The following is a 20417-nucleotide window of genomic DNA, read 5'->3' as shown; positions in this document are numbered from 1 at the left end:
CTGTAGCTGCGCTTAATTTGTGGTGCGAGTGATTTGATGATGCTGTAGCCTAAATGCTGACAAAAACCATTTCCGGACCCCTTTAACACCTGTTCATAAACTGGTACAGCATGGCAGATTCTGTTTACATTACCAAGTGTTACATGACGGTGTACAATTTTCAGATGATAACCCTCAAATGTGACCAACCCATCAAAGGCACCTTAACAAGTCTCCTCAGAGGTGATATGATCGGCTCCAATCCCATGCAAAGCACATTTTGTCAACGATGCTTTTTTAAACTTGACTTCAAATGTACAAAAAGGGATCTTACGCTTTCAGTTACGCGCAGGAGTGGGACTGCTGAAGATGCTTCAGGAGCAATTTCTCATCATAAAAATATTGGCTTTATAGCAGAGCATCATGAAATACAAACACATCAATGGGGAGAAAAAGACCTTATTGAAGCTGGGAATTTTCTATTTCGACAAGTTTAATTTATAATTTACCCTTTCTGGTGCCATCGTGTGTAGACCTTAAAGGGACACTAAAGGCAAATATTTAAACTTGACGTTGATGGTTGAAAGTTCCAGAAACCCTGTAGTGGTTGTTTCGTGCCAAGGAAATGTTTATTTTGAAAGAAAATCACATTTTAATGGTCCACACACTTAAATCACCCGCCTGAACAGGCCTTCTGACGTAGCAGTTGCCATGCCCAACATTGCCCGCCTTTACTGCCCGGCCGCCAACGCTAGTTTCTTGCACGAGAGCGGCCATCAACCTTGCCAAGACGCAGCCACTGGCCACTCCGAAACTGTATAGTTCACTGAGCTTAGCTCGGCCAGCAGCAGCAGTAGAGTATCAACAGTGTGAAAATAGCGAGAGCCAAGCACACGCAGCAGTACACGATCGATACCAAAACTACCACTGAGATGCAACCCTGTGAGCGAAGCGCAGTGCGGAAAAAATGGGACTTTTGAACCACTCACGCCGTTCCCCATCGCCAAGAGGTTCTTTTTTCCATGAATCAAACAGAAACAAACAAGCATTTTATTACGTCTTGTGATGCAAGGAAGGTTCTTTTTTTTATCGCAACTAGTTTGATTACTAGTGGTTATTGGACTCAGAACTCTTGACGTCATCGGGATCATTTCCTAAATGTCCCACTCGTGATCTACATTTACCTTAATTTCTCGATTAGTAGAGCCCTGCTGTTGATAATATTGACGTTTTAGATGTTCTCATATACATTGACCTTTCCCTGTGACATAAATTGATATTTGCCTTTAGTGTCCCTTTGCCAGTTGCCGCAACAGCATTGTTGCTGTACACAAGACCCGTGAGCTAACAAGTTGCAACCATCGAGCCACACATTTTACAGGGTTGGTTTGCCAGTAAAACAACTACAGGGGGTGGCATATTGTTTATCCCGGTAGTAAAAGGTTCAGAGGACAGAAGCATTACCCCTCTTAAGCTACAGGCATAATTTACTAGCCTAAGCCTCTCCATTACAAAGGCTTGTTATCAGCGTATCATCCTGAAAAGAAAAACAACGCTATTTTTAGAATGAGTGAGTGCTTTTCCTGACATCTTATGGCGTTTTTCACTGGGAGATCCGGAGCAGGTTTTTTTGCTCCGTGGCGACGAATCTGAATTTCACTGGTAGAATCGGAGCGGGTCCGCGCGTTTCACTGGTAGTTTCAGAACAACTCGCTCCGAGGCGGATTGCTCTCACTTGCTCCGCCGCCAAGTCGTGGATTCAGCGGATTCGGGCGGAAACACGACGGGCAGCATACGTCACATCCGTCATTGTGCGTTCGCTGATCGGCTCAGCTTCGCAAAATGGCTGCATTTGCTGCTGTGGTGGAACTTCTATCTAGCGACGAGAGCAGTTCCAGCAGCAGCTCGTCCAGCTCAGACGAAGAAGACTGCGGAGAGACGCAGGTGCTGTACGAAGGCTTCTTTCGGGAAGCTTTCGCGGAGCCCCACCGCGAATGTCCCAAGATTGTCGGGTTTATCGAGAACGTTGTGCGGCTGTACACAGACGAGGAGGTAAGCACGGAAGACCCTATTTTCATAATACCAGAGATACCTAATTTTATCTTTTTATTATTTGCTTCTCTGCAGTTCCGTCAAGACTTTAGGGTGTCGAGGTGTGTCGCGGAAACCTTGATCCGTGGGTTTGAAGGCTCGCGTCACTACCCGTGCAGTGATCGTGGTGGGTCCCCCTCGAAAACCGCGGAAGAGCACATTCTGGTCTTCCTATGGTAAGTCGGCATGCTGTTTTAAGTCGTGCGTACCGGTTTACATAACCTTAGGGCATGCTTTCAAGTGCCTCGGTGTAGAAGTATGTTTTCCCGATGCGTACGCAGAATTTTGTCGGTACTATCAATATATGTTTGTTTATGTGTTTATGCGTGCTTGCGTATATACACATGCGAAATTCAACAATTTCGGAGGCGTTAAATCCCCCTAGCCTCCTTCCCGCGGCTACATCGCTGGTGTTTTTTTGTCCTTCAAATCCTGCCGACGCTCCTGGTTCTAGGCTATATTATCCGTTGATATTTCGTAGATGATGCGTGTGTGTCCCCCCAAATCCATCCCACAGGTTATCTCGCCTTCGAAATTTTGTGTCAGTGCTCCTTTAAGAGGTGCTAATTTTCTTACGGCTGCTAATTTTGACGAAAAGCATTCATGCCTCATTATTGTACAAAGCAGGAAAGAGAGGTTGTTTTAATTCTTTACCTTGCTTACACTTTTTTTCATGACGTACGTTTGCTGTCTCAGGTTTGCCGCAAACAAGGCGTGCCTGAGGGACGTTGCTGGTCGCTTTGGGATGGGAACTGCGACAGCATTTAGAGTTGTGAAGCGCACACTCGAATATTTTGTGGACATCGCAGAAGAAGTGATATCATTTCCAGCAGACCTTGATCAGCTGTCGGCGAACTTTCAACAAGTAAGAATTTTAGTTGTTTTTCACTGCTTCATGGCACACACAACAGAGGAGTTGCCAAATTGTAGCTCCCTTTTGAGAATACTTACGAAGTGCATCGATTTAGCATGTTAAGCTGCCGTGGGGGGACAGTGGACGTGGTACTCAGCTGCTCCTCCAAAAGATGTGGGTACTATCTCAGTCACAGAAGTCGCATTATCAAATGAGAAATGCTAGAGGAACGTATATTGTTCATTTGCAGTGCACATAAAAAGACCACAGCTCGTTGAAATTTCTGGTGCCCTTCGCAGTGGTGTACCGCACAATCATTTCATGGTTTTGGCATGTAAAAACTTATTTGACGTAACCCGAGCTCCACTAAGACCAACATACCACTCATCCAGTTGTTAACATTAATTACTATCAAGATGTTCATTACAAGTGTGTTCTTTTTCCTCTCACTGTCACAGGTGTCAGGAGTGCCCAATACGATCGGGTGTATCGATGGATCTTACATCAGTATCCGCTGCCCAGCAAAAAAGGTGCGTTCCACCTACGTAAACAGGCACAGTTACCTGTCCCTTACACTGCAAGCTGTGTGTGATCACACAAAGAAGTTTCTCGATGTGACTACTGGACACCCCAGCAAGATTCACGACTCGAGAATCTTCAACACATCCAGGCTTGCTGCAAAGTTGCCTCGTGTGTGCTGTGCCGGGAAGTACCACGTTCTTGGAGACGCTGCCTACCCGCTTCGGGATCACCTGATAACTCCATTTAGAAATTATGGTGGCCTCGATGCAAGGCAGCGTGCCTTCAACTACCACTTCTCGGCAACGAGGGTGAAAATTGAGAACGCGTTTGGAGATCTCAAGGCCAGGTTCCGCCAGCTGCTACACTTGGACTTCCTGTTTGTGGACAAAATGAACAAGTTTATAATAGCTTGTTGTGTTTTGCACAACATGTGCGTTAATTGTGGTGATGTGGATGTGCCACCCTACACCGATGATGGACATGAAACGTGGGAATGGGAGGCACAACCGGATGACATTCCCCCCAACAGTGGCCCTTTAGCAGCAACTGAAGCTGTGCTGCGTCGCCAAGGCGAGGAGAAGCGTGAGCGCTTAATGCAAGCGATGCACATTTGAGTAGGAGTTGGGAACTTGCTTCGTGTATTTAAAACAAGGAACTTTACAAATAAGCAATGTAAATTTTGTAGCGTGTTGTCTTCCAAGGGCACAGCTTGATTTTTTGCTTCTTTGCTTTGTGACATGTAGCAATTTCCACATAGTGTGAGTCAACCCAAGCAGTTTGCAGGAAGTAATCTGACTGCATCAGTGTAATTGTTTTCTGTGTGCAGCCATGAGCATGCAGAATTATTGTGGCAGAAGCAGGCTAGCTACGTAACCGGAAAGGCGGGAAAAATGCTGGGCTTCATTTGCAGAAAACCATAATCAGAAAAATTTTTTCAAGCAGTAGACAGTCCCTTTAAGTCGACGTTGATTGTTGAAATAACGGTCCAGAAATGTCGTAGTGCTACTTTTGTGCCAAGGAAGTGTTTATTTTGAAATAAAATCGCGTTTTAGTGGTCCGCATCGCGTTAGCGCACTTCAAATCACCCGCCTGAAAGCGGTGTTTCTCACGTCACTGTTGCCGTGCCCAACGTTGCCTGCCTTTACTGCCGTTTTAGACGTTGTCATACATTGAGCTTTCACTCTGACATAAATTGTTATTTGCCTTTAGTGTCCCTTTAAAGAAGGCATTGAAAGCTGTCTATTTTGATTGTTTATGTTCCTGAACATTCAGTAAATGCCCTGTCAACTGCTTGAAGACATGCTGCTGTGTTTTACATGCAAATAAATTGTACAGAAGATGTGTGAAATGAAACTTTTTACTTTGTAGTCTGCGTGTGTGCAGCGGAGTGTGGAAAGGAAGAACGATTTATATGTTCTTAGCATTCAAACCAAGTGTAGCTCATAGGGGATCATTTTTTCTTGCCTCTTTTCGCTTTTTCACTTCTTTGCCTCTTCTTCCCGTTCTCTAGTAGCTTTTATTCTGTGTTTTGGTTGCTCGCCATCCTTCTGTCCAGTAGATGGAGAAGGGCTCAGAGTCTCGGTGTTTCAGAGTGTTAATTTGTTTTTGCTTATGCTGTTGATGTCTTTTGTGAGACCACACCAACAGAGCCTCTTACAAAATCTGGTTCTGAACTGCTGGTGAGAAATCACATTTTTTCAAGCTCATTTTCATATTCTGCAACTTGAAGAGAGTTCCCAGATTTGTTGTTCACAACACAAACTGTTCTTTTTGTGCACAGTTTTGTAGCATGTGCAGCATTGGTCTGCACACGCTATGAGCTGCAACGCATGTGCATTACTTAGCCTTAAATTTTCACCTTCAATGCGTATTGTGCTTTATTAACTTATTATATACAAAAGAAAGGGCGTCTTAAGTGTTGCCAAAATTGTGTTAATTTTGTGCGCTTTAGTTATGTATGTCAGTGATGAACAATGAATGCAGGTATTTCTTTAAAGGGCCCTGCAACCTTTATTGAGCATCGCTGGGAAAGGTTGCCAGTCTATAGTCGAGGCACCTATGTACGTGATGTCAAGGAATGCTATGCCTACAATAAACATGACAACGTATTGTTATAGCGCAGCTCAGTTTGAGCATAAAGAAAAGAGGCTTCAGCGAAGAAGGAAACACAGGCGACAGGATGAGCGCTAAACTTCCAACTTTTTGTTTATTGCATGACCCTACAGCACAATATATGGCTCACCTCACAGCACACGTGACGCCGCTACCTGACCAAAAACCAAACATGTGGCGCAGCACACGTGACCAGAAAACGCAGTTTACACCAATATCACATTAACTACACCTCACTGCACACGCTCAAGAAAATCGATCTCTTTTTCAGATAAGGCTATAGATGGCGTACTCACACACAGCTTCGCACATTTCGCAATAGAATTCGCCTCGATGATCTCACGTGTCAACTGATTACGACTGCGGCCCAAAACGACACAACGGTCAAACAATGGAGTGCATGCACACGTCTTACAATGCATAGCCAGGAAACTGCCTGAGGAAACCTTGTTTTTTACATTGCAACAATGTTCGCGTAGGCGGTCATTGATACACCTACCCGTCTGTCCTATGTAAACCGCATCGCACGACAGAGGGAACATATACACGACAGCTAGGGAACATTCCACAAACCTAGTCACATGCCTCTTTTCACAGGCGGGTTGCGACTCCTTCATAGGATTCGTCAGCTTGCATAGTCGATTTAGTTTAACTGGGGCAGAGAACACTACGCGGACGTTTTCTCTCAGGGCTATCTTCTTCAAATGGTGTGAAACTTTATGCACATAGGGTATGACACTGGTTTTTCCAGCATCTGGCACACCATTGTTCTGCGGATGTCCCCTGTGTTTCCTTCTTCGCTGAAGCCTCTTTTCTTTATGCTCAAACTGAGCTGCGCTATAACAATACGTTGTCATAATGCACCAACTTGCCCATTCTGCAGTACTTGTTACAATAAACATGCTTTTGATATTTTATTCGTTCTTGTCCAAGCCAAATACGTCACGGAGAAGGCTCATCTTCTCGGCATGCATTTGCTCCCGCCGCTGTATCTTGCCAAGGCGCCGTTCTTTCCTTTTGGCTTCTCTTTCAGCTTTGTGTTTTGATCGACGCTCTTCCAGTTCTTCCATTTTCTCGAAGAATGCTTGCATGTGCAGCATCCGAGCTGAATGTGGGCGCTTTTTTTTCGCATCCTCCGTGCCCTCTTGCCCGAGGGAACCAGATGTAGTGTCTGTGGCACTATTTTCTAATGTTGATGGGCTCGAATGGCCTGGAGAGACAGACTGTGTTGGTGTCTGTGGGCATGTCTTTTTTGAGACCACACCACTTGCGTCACGCACTACCTCGGGCTCTATGCTATCATCAAGCCACCTAATTTTTTCCAGTTCGTCTTCATAGGGGACTTCTTCCGGAGAATTGCCGGAGGTATTGTTTTTGACGGCTGCCACTTTTTTCCTTTTCAGGACAGTCTTATATCTTGAGCAGCACTGATCACCATTCCGCGTTACGCCGAGTTTATCTTGGATTTCTCTGGCAATTCTCTCAAACATCGCCTTCTTGTTTCTGAATTCTTTCATCGGGCCGACTTGACCAAAATAAGAGGCATATAAGTCGAGCAGCAGCTTCGTTTCGCCACTTGTCCACTCGCACCCTGCAGCTGGAATGCTCAACAAACAAATTGTATTTCCCAGTATTCACCACCATTTCACATTCTACTCACAACTAGCATTGTAAAGTGGAAACACATAAATGGCTAAGCAATAAATTTTTAGGTGTGCTTAATGAACAACACAAAAAATTTGTGGATGTTCATGCAAATGACAATGTTGGTTGTACACAAAAACATGTACAGCAATCACTTATAACACAACTGTGCAAGAACTTTAAGAACCAGTTAAGCTGACATAGACAAAAGTAATATTTTAAACCTAGTGCAACTCTCTGAACTGTACCGGTTATTGAGAAATTGACCAAACTGGCTAGATATTTCCGCTGCTTGCTGATGGCACTAATTACCTCACACATGTAATATTTAGCCGTAATTCCACAGAATGGCTCATTGGGATGAGATGTATAAAAGGGCAACATTGCACTTTGTTGACCTAGTGCAATCTACGCTGTGCTCTTTGAGCAGTGAAATACTTATTGTAACCTTTAGTACTGTCAACACTGTTCTGATGCAGCATATATTGAGGGCAGCAGATAATCCTCTTCATATTTAACAGTAAGCATAAAAAAAGGCATTTGCACAAGTTTCTAATATTGCTACTGTATCCAATATTTTTTTAAGGCATAATTTTCTAAAGTAAATTTGAAACATTGAATATAAACATATCTCTTCATGCAGTGGACAACTTATTGAATTAAATTTCATTATTTCAGCACCGTAATGTTCAATACCATGAATGAAAAGCCGTGAAATTGCTTGGAGTAGTTCGTGGCTCATTTAAAGGGGATGCAATCATCTAAACCTCCGCTACTCCTAGGACCACTAACACAGTAGTGTAAGCACACTTACCACGTACAGCAGCCCCTGGCTTGCCAGCCCTACTTGATGCACCACTGGATGCTGTAGAATCTCCATTTAGAAGTTGGAAATCATTACACAACGTTAATAATAAGCGTACTTTTTAAGCAGATACACAGATTTTCTTCAAGCACAGCCCTCTGGTGTTGTTTGTCAAGGCATTGCCCTATACATATGTAAGTGACTGTATACACAACACAAACTGGTTCTATGGAGACAATTGAACATAGACAACTTGCCATTTGCCAAAGATTCACTCTGTGGGGGTGTCAAAGCGTTGGAGGCGTCACACTGGGTAGCACCTTCAAGTACAGAAAGAAAAAAAAAAGTTCTGCGGGTGTACTTCAAAGTAAGTGAGATCAATTAGCACTAAGAAATCTCTACTTCTGTTGCAAATTTTTCGTGCACGTATCCTCGTGCGATCACACAGAGCTCACCGTGCATTTACACAAAGGAATACATTTACCACAAAGGTGGTGAATGTATTCGGTGAGCGTGTGGGACTATAAAGCAGCAGGACTTTTAAGCCGACAGGCAAGCAACAGCTCAGGTGGAAAAAAATTCTGTTCAGAACATGTCGCATTTTTGCGGGCGCCGATTGCGGCTGCTGCCACGTGCACATACATACCGGCCGGTTATGTGGCCAGCCGTCATAAACAACATTATTATCATTTCGTGCAGAATTTATGATCAGTGTCAAGTACGTGGCACTTACCTCTGAACTCATCCCCACCATTCGCAAGCACGCCCAGCAGCAGCCGATGCACAGCCGGAGAGATTTCCATGTGCTCGTCCATATTTGTCAGCGCAACACAAGAAAACGGTATCCCTGCTTTCCGCGACTGCTTGGTCGAAATGCGCGCTTTGCAGTGGCGACCGAAGTTGCCATGGAAACGTAGAGAGCGGAAAAGGAAATCGTTTCCGGAACCGGTTACGTGACGTATGCATAAACAACTTCCGGAGCGACTCCACGCGGAGCATTCCCGTGTTCCACTGGCAGATTTGGCGTGGTGCAATCCGAGTGCTCGCTCCAGGATTTCGGCGGCCGCTCCGGATCTCCCAGTGAAAAACGCCATTAATAGCTGAGATTTTAAAATGACAACTGCACTGCGTGAAGTACAAAATTATTCCATCACAGAGTGTTGCAGTCATGAAGACTATTTCATTTTTGCACAATGAACAAAGTAGATACAGTACAACTAAATTCTACTTACTGCAACAGATTATAGCGATTCAACAAACTACTTGTACATAGAAGAAGATCAGTTTGAAACCTGGAAAAGATCGCTATCACTTGTCCTGGCACCAATGGTGTTGCTGCCACAGGCTGCGAGATTGACGGCAGAAGGGCACAGACACTGTCAAAGCAGTCAGCCAGAGAACAGCTGGGATGTTTCCTTTCTTGGCATTCTTGCTGCAAAACCATCAATGAAGGTGCTTGGCGTTGTATCTTTCTTTTTTGCACACCCCCAGATTTGTGCTTCTTTCATAACACCATTGCGGGCAGGAACCAGCAGGATACAAGTGCAAAGCAAGCAGTGCAGAAATGGTCAACAGCAATATCTTTGCAGGGTGATAGCTGTGAAGTTGAATGTCATGGCTCATATTTGACTTTCACGGGCAATATCGAAACTGAGCAACAAGAAAGGTCTCCTACGTCCAACCAGAACGACCCTTGTCGGGACATTTGAATCAATCTGAAGCAGAGCACTTATCCTTTGCTGCCATGTGTTTCTGAAATAGCCGCAATGTCTCTCTTACTACATCATGACATCTTAAACCACTCTTTCTGCCAGAAGTGACCACCCCATAGTTTTGTGCTGTAAAGTGAGAGAAAGTATGGACATTGCGCTTCTCTTGTCGAGAGCCCTAAAGAAATAGACTAGCATCAAAAGTCACACACAAAGGCAACAGAATCCGCTGGTGCAAGCGAGATGACTTGCCGCTTTCCACAACAAGATGCTGCAATGCACCTTCATTGAAAGCTCGTCACTTGGTCATGGGAAGTTTGTCTGATGTAACCAAGTAGCCACAATTTCTGGGGCGCTCAGTTTCAATATTGCCATTCAAGTTCAATGATGGTTGTCTCACTGAACATGCAATTTTTGTGATTCCTAAAAAATGGCTATGCCAGGAATTGTGATGGACTACAACATCCCCATATTAACAACTGCCCTCATGTTTATCGCTAAGTAATTAATAAGCTTTTGTTAATTAGTCATATAAATGCAACTTTCTTTAACCACGGCAAAGTACTTGCGCTTGACACTGAGTTTGTGGGCGAAGACAACAGGTCATGTTGTCTGTCATAGCTTATAGCAGGTATGACTGTCATAGCTTACTTATAAAATATGCATCTGTACTGTGCAAAAAACAAACATGGCTGATTCCACCGTCATAGGAATCAGAATAACAAGAAAGTGAAACGTGTCTTCACCGAGGTAGTTGAGCGTTTATTGTGCATTGATATATGAGAGCTTGTACAATGTCTATTGGTGTTTGGCAGCTATAGCACTGTCAAACACAAAGAAGGACGCATGAAATGAACGCACAAGTATACTCAGGACGAGCGCGAACTAACAACTGTCACCGTCGTTGCTTTTTTGTGTTTGAGCAGCGCGCTCCTTTCGCAAACACGGCCGCTGCAGAAAGCAAAATCACCTTCGTGTGCCTTCGACACAACCCTTGCGGTGAACGCACAAACCGTCCCTGTGACGAGATAAGTGCGCGTAGACGGGCAACCACGCCCTGTAGGGCAAAGTACTGATAGGAGGCATGCGCCCTTCACGCCATCTCGCTGGTGACAACGAGAACACAAAGTGCCACCGGGCTTCGAGTACCGGCAGCGGTAAATGGTGTATATAAATAGCTCGCCGTTAGTGTGCTGAAGAATCTACGTTTGTGTCCGAGTCGTTTAGCGCCACGCACACTGCGGTGCGAGGGGTTGTTGGTTTGATTCCCAGCAATGAAACTTTTTTCTTCGTTTTTTTCTGTCATCTGTTAGTGTACATTTTAAAGCATCATATCCGTGACGGAAATACATCAGTCAAGTCTTGGTGGACGCCGACATAAAACGCTTTCATGTTAAAAAAAAAAACGCACCTGGTGTAGACACGCTCACTGAAATCACAGTGGGTGAAATTGCAGACAAGGCAGCATGCACATGTGTGGCCAGTGCTCATGCATACACATGGCCTTTGGGAAAGCGCACCGTTGTTGTCTATGGTGAACATGCCCAAGCCATTGCCACCAGTGATGGTGTAAGTGATGTCCTCTTCATCTGTAGCTGCCAAGGTGGTGACCGATGTCCCAGGAGGCTGGTTCTCATCCACAGTGGCACTGCTCACCTGCAACACAACACCACTAATGCTATAACAACTCCCGATCCGTGCCTTTGCTCTCACCTGCTCAGCAAATGATGGTGCGTGCAGATTCTCATTGACATCCTCCACTTCGACAATCATGTTTGTAACAGTGGTCAAAGGTGGATCCCCACAATCATGAGCCTGCACAGTCACATTGTACAGCCGCCATGTTTCAAAGTCCAACATGGCAGCCAGCCGTACAAGACCGGTATCAGGGTCAACATCAAAATTTTCAGCATCCAAGGAGTACTGCACTCTGCCATTGTCACCAAAGTCTGCATCTTCAGCATGCACCGAAGTCACCAAAGCACCAATCGGCAGGTCCTCACGGATCCTCACCACATAGGGGGCTCGTGCAAAATGCGGTGCATTATCATTCACATCCCTCACCACAATGCTGACAGTGGCCGTGGAGGAAAGTGGATCCTCAAGTGCCTCATCAGCCACCGTGACTGTGAGCAAGTGTCGGTCGTGGCGCTCTCGGTCAAGAGGCCCCTTTACGGTCAGGAGACCAGTCTCACTGTCCAAGTGGAACTGCTCAGAGCTGAGAATGAAATGCAGCTCTGCATTGCGCCCCTGATCAGCATCTGTTGCCCTCAAACGGGCCACAGATGTCCCATTAGGAGCATCCTCATTGATCACAAAGCTGTAGGCTGGCTTCTCAAACAACGGAGCATTGTCATTGACGTCCAGTACCCGAACAAACATGGTCTGAGAAGTTGACCTCGGGGGCTGGCCTTGATCGTAGGCAGTCACATTCAACAGGTGGGATGGTGCAAGCTCATAGTCGAGAGCAGCAACCAGCAGCAGTGCCCCCGTATGCATATCTACACGAAAGCAAGAATGCTGGTCCCCACTGGATACGGTATACACCAAGCGTCCATTGTAGCCATGATCTGGGTCTTTGGCCTGGATGTAGCCTAGGACTGAGCCCAGTGGTGTGCTTTCGTTCACAGCCAGCTCCTCAGGCCAGCTGAGCAGTGGACTATGTCGATTTTCTAGAAAACTGGCCGCAGTCACTTCACCGTTATCATTGCCTTGCTGCTGCTCCGAGATCTGCAGTTGGCGGCGCAGCTTGTCAATGACACCGGCGTCCTTGCATTCCACAGAAGCTTGCTGCTCCACAGGACGCACCCGCACAGTCATCACATCAGCAAAGTGGTAACCATCGGTTGCCGTCACATTCACATGAGCGGGCAGCTGCAGTCTGCATGCCAAGCTCAGCACACCTGTACTAGCGTTGAGGTGAAAGCAAGCACTGTCACTGCTGGCGTCCATCTTGTAGTGTACCCTTCCTTTGCCACCATTGTCAAAGTCCACGGCTGACAGTGTGAGCACCTGAGTGCCAGCAGCAGCCTCCTGCAGTACACGAACAACACAGTCAATCTTCTCAAACTGAGGCCGGTGGTCATTGACATCTCTCAGTGTCACAAGGAGGGCCTTTTCTGTCTGACGCTGGTACGGTGCACCCCAATCTGTGGCACGGATGCGAAGCATATAGCTGTGCCGCATGGTTTCGTAATCCAGTACCTCAGTTGTGGAAATCTCACCACTAAATGGATCAACACTAAAAGGCACTGCATTTAAGTTCACAAGGCTGTAGCTCACATAGCCATTTTCTGCCTCATCTTCATCGTGAGCATGAACTGTGAATATCTTGGTTCCCACTGGTCTATTTTCATCCAATGACACTTCCACGGGCATGAGGTCAAAGACAGGTGCATGGTCATTGCAGTCAAGCACTCGTACAGTAACTGTGGCAACAGCCTGAAGGCGGCCTCTAGCTGCACTACTGGTGGCACTAATTTGCAAAGAGTAGTTGGCCTTCGCTTCATGGTCCAGCCAGTTGGCTGTGCTAACCCTTCCAGTAACTGTGTTCAAAACAAAATGGCCATCCTGATTTCCCGACTCTATATGAAACACAACAGGCACACGTGCTTTCACTTGCATGACAGGAGTACCAGGAGGAGCCTCCTCGGGCACATCAGCCTCGTAGTGAGAGTGCTCCAACACTTCACTGGTGAGCTCCAAAGGGCTGATGGAAACCTTTTCATCGGTAAACTGAGAGGGTACACCTTGGTCCCAAGCTCGCAGTGTCAGTGTGTAACTCCTGTGGCTCAGTGGACGCTCTGGGTCAACACGCAGATGAAACTCTCCTGGCTGAGAGCCAGCCACCACAGTAAAGCGGTCCTCAGCATCTCCATCCACGATGGCCAAACCACCAATGGTGCCGTGAATGCCAGGGTCATCGTCTGTCACTACAACTACAGCCCATACATCGGGAGCATCCACTAGTGCATGGACATGGCGCACAAAGATAGCCGGCCTGTGCCTATTGACCGCTTCTGTGTGCACTACTACTTGGGCTGTGCTCGACTTAAGTATGCTGCCCATCTGGCGCTTGGGGCCCCTATCTTCTGCAACCACAGTCAGCTGGTGGGTAGGTTTTTTCTGGTAATCTAGCGGTCGTGTCAGCAAGACTGTTCCCATCGTTGGGTGAACTGCAAACTGCCGTGAGGGTTCCAGCAGGCGGTAGTAGATCTCTCCATTGACACCCATATCTGGATCATAAGCATTGAGCTTCACCACGACATTGTGGATGGGTGTGTCCTCTGGTACCGTCACATTGTACCAGGTGGGAAAAAACAAGGGGCTCAGGTCATTTTTGTCGGTCACTCGTATCAGCACTTCGCAGTAAACATCAGGCAGGCGCCGCAAGTGCAATGTGTCGTGCACTGAGCCTTTCACTCGAAGATGGTAGGTGTCCTCATATTCCCGATTCAAGGTGCTGGTGCTCTCAGTGCGCGCCCGTATGAGCAGGAGCCAGAAGTCCCCCACCAGTCGGCTTTCGGCCTTGAACTGCCGCTCCTTGTCACCAGCAACAATCTTGTAGCGGACCTGCACCCAGCGCATGCCATCAATAGTGACACCCTTTGGCGGCACCACACAAGAGCTTACCTGCAAATGAGAGCTGTCCACATGCACACCCATCTTCTCGCTTGGCCGGACATAGCGCTTGGGTTCGGGGTTCTCGGGAATACTGGCCTCATACAAGCTGCGTGTGAAAGCCAGCTGCTCACAGCCTACCAATGTCAGCAGCAGCAGCAGCAGCAGCATCAGCAGCAGCAGCTGCAGGCCCATGGTCACCTATGCATGTTCAGCTGAAATGCATAGGCTCGAGAACATATAACACAAACCAAAACAGCCTGCAACCAACAAAGTACACTCGGTCCTTTACACAAAGCATGCAAGACTGCATTACCACCGCCTTTATCCAGCTGACAAGTGCATCACACTGGGCCCAGTATAATCAGTACAGCCCGTCTGGACTTGAGACCTTAGGCCTTACAAGTGAACACATACATCGGATACATACATATGTTTACAGAACACTACGTAAAAGAACAAAAATGATTGAAACATGGGGCTTGTTAACCCCTTACCTGTAGTGATATGGCAAGAATTTTTCTCCCCAGAATGCTTACTTTTTTAAAATTTGATACGAAATATTTTCCTTCTAAACCAGGTTTCTAATGTTAAAGAAAAAACGAAGCACATACTCGGTCAAAACAGCATACCGAAGTTGATTATGGCTCATTATGTAGGAGGCCAGCTACCTGCTGGTAATGAACAATAAAAGACAGAGCACTGGTTGCAAATTTTCAACATTCCAACAATGAAAAGCTTCTTTTCCGCAATGAAGGACCAACAGCCCACGTGTCGACCTGCACCAGGTGCCATGTTCAAAACACATGTTGCCAAAGAAAAGAACAGTGTGGCACCGGCTGGAAAAAAAAAGGGCTTACCATGCTACAAAGCGAGACACAAGCTTGCCCGCAAACGAGTGTATCTCATTCAAAATGCTCATGGGAGGATATTCATGGGAAGAATGGGTGAGGGGTTTGACATTTTTACCACAAATAGTGAAGACTCTTTACCACAAATGTGTTCAAGTGACAAAAAAAAAAACAATATCAAGGTGCACACACCTAACGTAATCTGTATACACATTAAGTACCGTATTTACTCGATTGTAATGCGACCATGATTGTAATGTGAGGGGTGACTTTTCATTGCGTTCAAGAAGAAAAAATAGAGTTTCAGTAGAATTTTGATATTCGATTGTAACGCGAGGGTCAACCTTAAGTAGCAAAAAGATGGCTGATCCCTCCACCATAGGAATCGTTATAACACGAAAGCAAAACTTGTCGCCACAGAAGTAGTTGATTGTTTATAGTGCATTAGTATATGAGAGCTTGTACAATGTCTATTGTTGTTTGGCAGATATAGCGCTGCTTGATGTGGACGCACCCACATTGACGCCTCTGTGATGAGTGAAGTGCGCATTTGAATTGTTAGCCTTTGAAAAGTGTGCGTCATAAAGAGAAAGACAACAAGGAGTGCGCGCGGGGAGATTAGCACAGTGCCGTGGAAGACAACAACGAATACCTTCATAAGGGCGCGAGGGTTCGACGTTGTGGGGTTGCTATCACCCCCTGTAAAGATGTTTGCGCCTCATGGCGCACGCGCGTCTCGCGGATAGGCCGCAGCGGCCGTCGAGCAAGCAGTGGCGCAGTGCTCGCGCGTGTTAGGATTAGCGAGGTGGCGCCGGCAGTGCCACCTGCGAGAAAAGCTAGGCCGGCGGACAAAACACAGCAGGGAGCTCTTTCGGGGTTTGGCGGTGTGCGCGGATGGACATCTCCCGTGGTGGGTCCGTGGGGACGATGCCGCATCTCGTTTCCCTCGGACCCCTCGTGGTGAGTCGTGCATCGGCGACGCCGCATGCGCAGTGCATTATATGTCTTATGTTGTCGTGGGTGTGTGTTACGTTTTCTGGGTTTTCATTGTCATTGTATAAGGTTTTAGCGTGTTACTAGATTGTATTTGATTCGGCTGGCGAGCTCGCCGTATGTAAAAAGAGTTTAATAAACATATACGTGTTGTTGCACGACCGCGTGAACTGTGTCCGTGTGTTCAGACAGCGGCGATATTCTCAGACCCCACAACGTACAAGTGGCCCAATAAAAAAACAACATGGAACATGCCAGGGGCCAATCACCTGTCAACGCGGCAGTCGAGCAGTGTCCAATGAGGAGTAGACAGGTGGACCCGAGGGCAAGAAAGCCTTGTGCACAGAAGAGCAGAGGGGAGTTCAAGGAGGACGAGACGAGCAGAAGGTTATTCCCGGACCGGGCAGTTAAAGACGGGCCGTCGGGTTGTGTACTTGACCCTCCAGGACTTCAACCAGCCGGAGCCTCCTGCCATCGCTTTCACGAGCGAGGACACCATAGCTATGGTACGCGAACTCCAGCTCAAGGCCTGCGGATTCCAGTGCCGGCAGGCAACGTAGCAGCAGCAGTTGGCCTACGCGCCCGAGCTGTGCATCGAGCTGCCTGACCCAGTTGCCCCTAGCAACTCAGCATGTCACCCAGCAGCCACCGTTTCCTCTTCGTCACCAGCCAGTCCGCGTCAACTCTCCCAGCCGGAGACACCGCGTACCGGTTGCATTTGCGTCAGCCAGCCCTAAACTACATGGTGAGACTGACCACCAGTTATTCCACCACTCCGTTGCTCATTCGCGATGACCTATACTGCTTAGTTTAAGTGCGTGAATTACAGTTTTGGTTGTTGTTCTGAGTGCATTATTGCTTGCAGTGAACCTTCTGTTCAGTGTTTGGTTTTATGTAGAGCTGTTTTCGTTTTGGTTTCTAATTAAAACTGTGTGGTTTGTTAAACAAGCGGCTTTGTCCTTATTAAAACTCTCAGAGGCTCAGCCCTAGAGAGCTATTACAAACAATAAAAAGAACCTGCATCACAGCCTAGTGGCACATCTCCGTATCAACAACAAATGCCCATGATCACGATTTAACCCTTGCGGTAGCTGAAGTTGGCAAGGTATACCTGGACACCGCATACGGTAAATCCCGCGCAAGGATGGCATCAACAAGCATATAGTAAACACTGATACTCGATATGCACTCCTTCAAAGTGCCGTGAAACTCGAAAACAAACACAAGAAGCGTAGTGCCCAGAGGTCGTGGGTTCAACTCCGCTCAACGGAACTTTTTCTGATAGTTTTTTTTTCTTTGCCATCTGATGGCATTCGTTCTGCTGACGTATTTCCGTGACGGAAATACGTGATGAAAGTCTTAGTGAACCCCCGCAAAGAACTTTCGTGTTAAAAATCTGGAAAAAGGCTCAAGTTATATTCGAGTAAATACAGTAAAACAAAAAATGACAATAGCATTGGGAATTCAGCCCCAGCAGGTATACATACAGTGCATTCCAATTGCAGTTTTTGGAGAAAAAAAGGAAATTGTGGATATGCTTGTATCACATAAGAGTTGAGTCACAATTCTTTTATAGTAACCTTTTAGAACATTACATTTCTGCATGGGCCGTCATTTAGCATCACTTAGGTATGTGCCCTCATCTATTTCCAACTGTACGCATTCAGAAGAAGGGCATGGATCTCCCAACAACAGCCAATTCGGTGGCATAGTTGTGCACCACCGCTTGCGTCCGTTGCAGTTATTGTGCATAATGAGAAAAAAGAACCAGAGTTCGAGTGGGATTGGAACCCAGGCACTCTGCATAGCAATCAAGCATTCCACCACAGGGCCTGTGCTTGAAACTTTTTTGCAAAAAGGCCCCATACAGGCATCATGTTAGGTGAGGAATCACATTAACAGATGTGAAAACTTGAAGATGCTTGGGCAACTCACCTTCAACAGTAGAACTCGATAGCGTGGTCGGGCCCCGTTTGAATAGTTATCACATTTCTCAGTGGACATCTCAACGTTGCCACGAGGAAGGGAATGTCATTGGCCGTTTGAAGTACGGCTGCAAAGTGCCCATCGCACTGCCAAGTACCACTATGCGTCACACTTTCTTGATGCTCCTTTATGCTTGAGCGCTTTGTAACTTTGTAATGGGTGGGCCTTTAAACTCATGCAATTCACGTGGTGTGATGCCTGGTGCAATTCGACTTCACTCTATGTTATGCTTGTACAGGTTTTTTTTCGGCCAAAGCAGTTTCGAGCACTGGCGTGGCTCTGTGGTAGGACACTTGGCTGCCATGGAGAAGGCCAGGGTTTGAATGCAACTTCAACTGGAGACGATTTTTATTATTTATTTATTTGCATCTATCTGGATCTTTCACTCACAACCAACGATGCTGACTTTCAGCAAAATGAGCTCTTTAATGCTATCACATTAATATTGAGTGACAGAAGAGTAGAATAATACCAGGCATCACACTATGTGAATTGTGTAATGTGTGGATGGTTTGAAGCTTCCCACCCATCACAAAGGGCTCCACCATAATGCATTATCATCAGCCACAGCATCAACAAAGTGTGTAGCCATGGTAGTGCATAGTAGGTACATTACTACTATGCTGAATTATGGCATAGGGTATTTCCTTACTTCACAAGATGACAATGCTTTATGGCATAGTGGGTACAACGCAACTGTACTTGCAGTAGGCACTCCGAGAGAGTTTGCCACAGCCTCTAGGAAGGCCCCTCCTCAGCTTTCACTGTGACTGTGCTGTGTGTTCTGCGCAGGCCTGGTGTTTAGTGTTAAGCATGAAGCCAAAAGATAATTCAAACCTATTTGTAGTACTTCACTGAAGTTGGCACTTATGAGATGAACGGAAATTCCCTTAAAGTGAATGGGAAAACCCAAACAAACACATTATGACACTCAACCAACTGAGCAGTGGCAGCAGTCATTGCCTCGTCCACATTTTTGGATGTTTCTGTATGTGACGAGTGTATCCAGCGCCGCTCGCGGCCATGGTGATCAAGTGGTGCATTCTTTTTGGCAGCTGGCCAATAAATCTTCGCATATGCTAATGATCAACAGAAGATGTTTTTTTTGTTACATATGAAGCCAGAGAAACCATAGGGGTGTTATTCCTAGTTTTGAACTTAATGGAAAATTAAGGTGTACATGAAAAAGCACAACCTTGGCATTACGCGAAGGTAGTCTGTAAATTTAATCACCTTCTGAGACTCGCGCTTTCTATGACGACCGTGGGCGATCACTTGACATAATCCATCGATAACTCTGCGCCGATGCCTCCGTGGCATCAAGCATCTCTCAGCTTCAGTTGAGAACGAAGTACAAAAGATTTCACGACCTGCCCGTGCGTAGTATGGGCAATAAAACCTGCGCGTATTCCGGCTGGTCGCCACTAGGCGTGTTGACTTTGTCAGGGTCTCTAATCGCAATCGACCATGCAATTGTTTGTTGTGTGATGACGGCGTTTAGTAGGCAAACATTCTTTCTTTGTGCTCCTCATTAGAGGAAAGCAACCACCGTTTACTGCTGCAGCTTGAGCGCGCGCGCGCGCGCGGCGCCGCTTGAATGGGGAACGGATTGAGAAGGTGGCTCGGCGATGACGAGACACACGCCTCACTGACTGGCACGGCTACGGTGGTGAGGCGAACGAGGAACTCAGTGGCCTACCTGTGTTGGTGTGCCTCTTGCGCTGGCGCCGGGTGCGGTCAAGTCGAGCTGCTGGCCGCTGACCTCCCGGGCCCGTTGTCTGTTGAGCTCCGCATCTTCCCTAGGTTTCGCTAGACCAGTGATGCCATAGGTTGTGGTTAGAATAGCCACTGTGCCTATGTCAACGTTTTATCCCTAGATTGACCCACGAAGCTTCGCCGTATAGTGCCTAGAACTCTATGGGTACGGTCCCTAGAATATACTGGCTAGTCTGCCGTCTCCGCGCCGTCCCCATGCAAGGCCGCGTCCGCGCAACGGATGCTTGCGCAGGGGGCGCTGCGGTCCATCGGAGCGCCTGCACGGTGCATGTCGCGCAGGAGGAATCGGTGGAGTACCGCGCCTTGCCTTTTATTTTGCGCTCCCGCATGAACTCCACGTTTTCGTTCTGTTCGTGTAGGCAGAGACTGGAACATCTTGAACCGACCAAACATTGCATTCAATGTCGTCTCTTGTCTGGACACTGCCGTGATCACACTAAGATCACTGGTGGATCCAGACACTCATTTAATACTCG

General features: G+C 46.8%; 2 protein-coding genes across 3 annotated transcripts in view; one reads left to right on the top strand and one right to left on the bottom strand.

Annotated features, from left to right (window-relative positions):
- Window positions 1–19993, bottom strand: part of LOC119382356 (fat-like cadherin-related tumor suppressor homolog) — a 912235-nt gene extending 892242 nt beyond the window's left edge. Inside the window, 4 exon segments of the mRNA XM_049412132.1 lie at window positions 11236–11371; window positions 11429–14287; window positions 14348–14550; window positions 19865–19993. Coding sequence (XP_049268089.1) covers window positions 11236–11371; window positions 11429–14287; window positions 14348–14530 — 3178 coding nt within the window. The 5' untranslated portion in view covers window positions 14531–14550; window positions 19865–19993.
- On the top strand, window positions 1210–5627 carry LOC119382358 (putative nuclease HARBI1). Of its 2 annotated transcripts, XM_037650059.2 has the most exons (4): window positions 1213–2031; window positions 2107–2246; window positions 2767–2935; window positions 3382–5627. In XM_037650059.2, the coding sequence occupies exons 1-4, from the start codon at window positions 1822–1824 to the stop codon at window positions 4057–4059; spliced, it is 1197 nt and encodes a 398-aa protein (XP_037505987.1). In that variant the 5' UTR covers window positions 1213–1821; the 3' UTR covers window positions 4060–5627. The 2 variants fall into 2 exon arrangements, with proteins under 2 accessions (XP_037505986.1, XP_037505987.1); XM_037650058.2 differs by having other exon boundaries at window positions 1210–2246.
- Window positions 19994–20417: the final 424 nt, after the last annotated feature.

This window comes from Rhipicephalus sanguineus, chromosome 2, assembly GCF_013339695.2.
Source record: "Rhipicephalus sanguineus isolate Rsan-2018 chromosome 2, BIME_Rsan_1.4, whole genome shotgun sequence".
Classification (NCBI taxonomy): domain Eukaryota; kingdom Metazoa; phylum Arthropoda; class Arachnida; order Ixodida; family Ixodidae; genus Rhipicephalus; species Rhipicephalus sanguineus.
Note: the sequence above shows the minus strand (reverse complement) of the source record. Positions and strands in the feature narration are given on the sequence as shown.

Bases quoted from the DNA above. Each gene is read 5' to 3' on its own strand.
- LOC119382358 (XM_037650058.2), top strand. From the start codon at position 1,822: ATGGCTGCATTTGCTGCTGTGGTGGAACTTCTATCTAGCGACGAGAGC. The intron at 2,247-2,766 runs GTAAGTCGGCAT...TTGCTGTCTCAG, and splicing joins CACATTCTGGTCTTCCTATG to GTTTGCCGCAAACAAGGCGT. The intron at 2,936-3,381 runs GTAAGAATTTTA...TCACTGTCACAG, and splicing joins TGTCGGCGAACTTTCAACAA to GTGTCAGGAGTGCCCAATAC.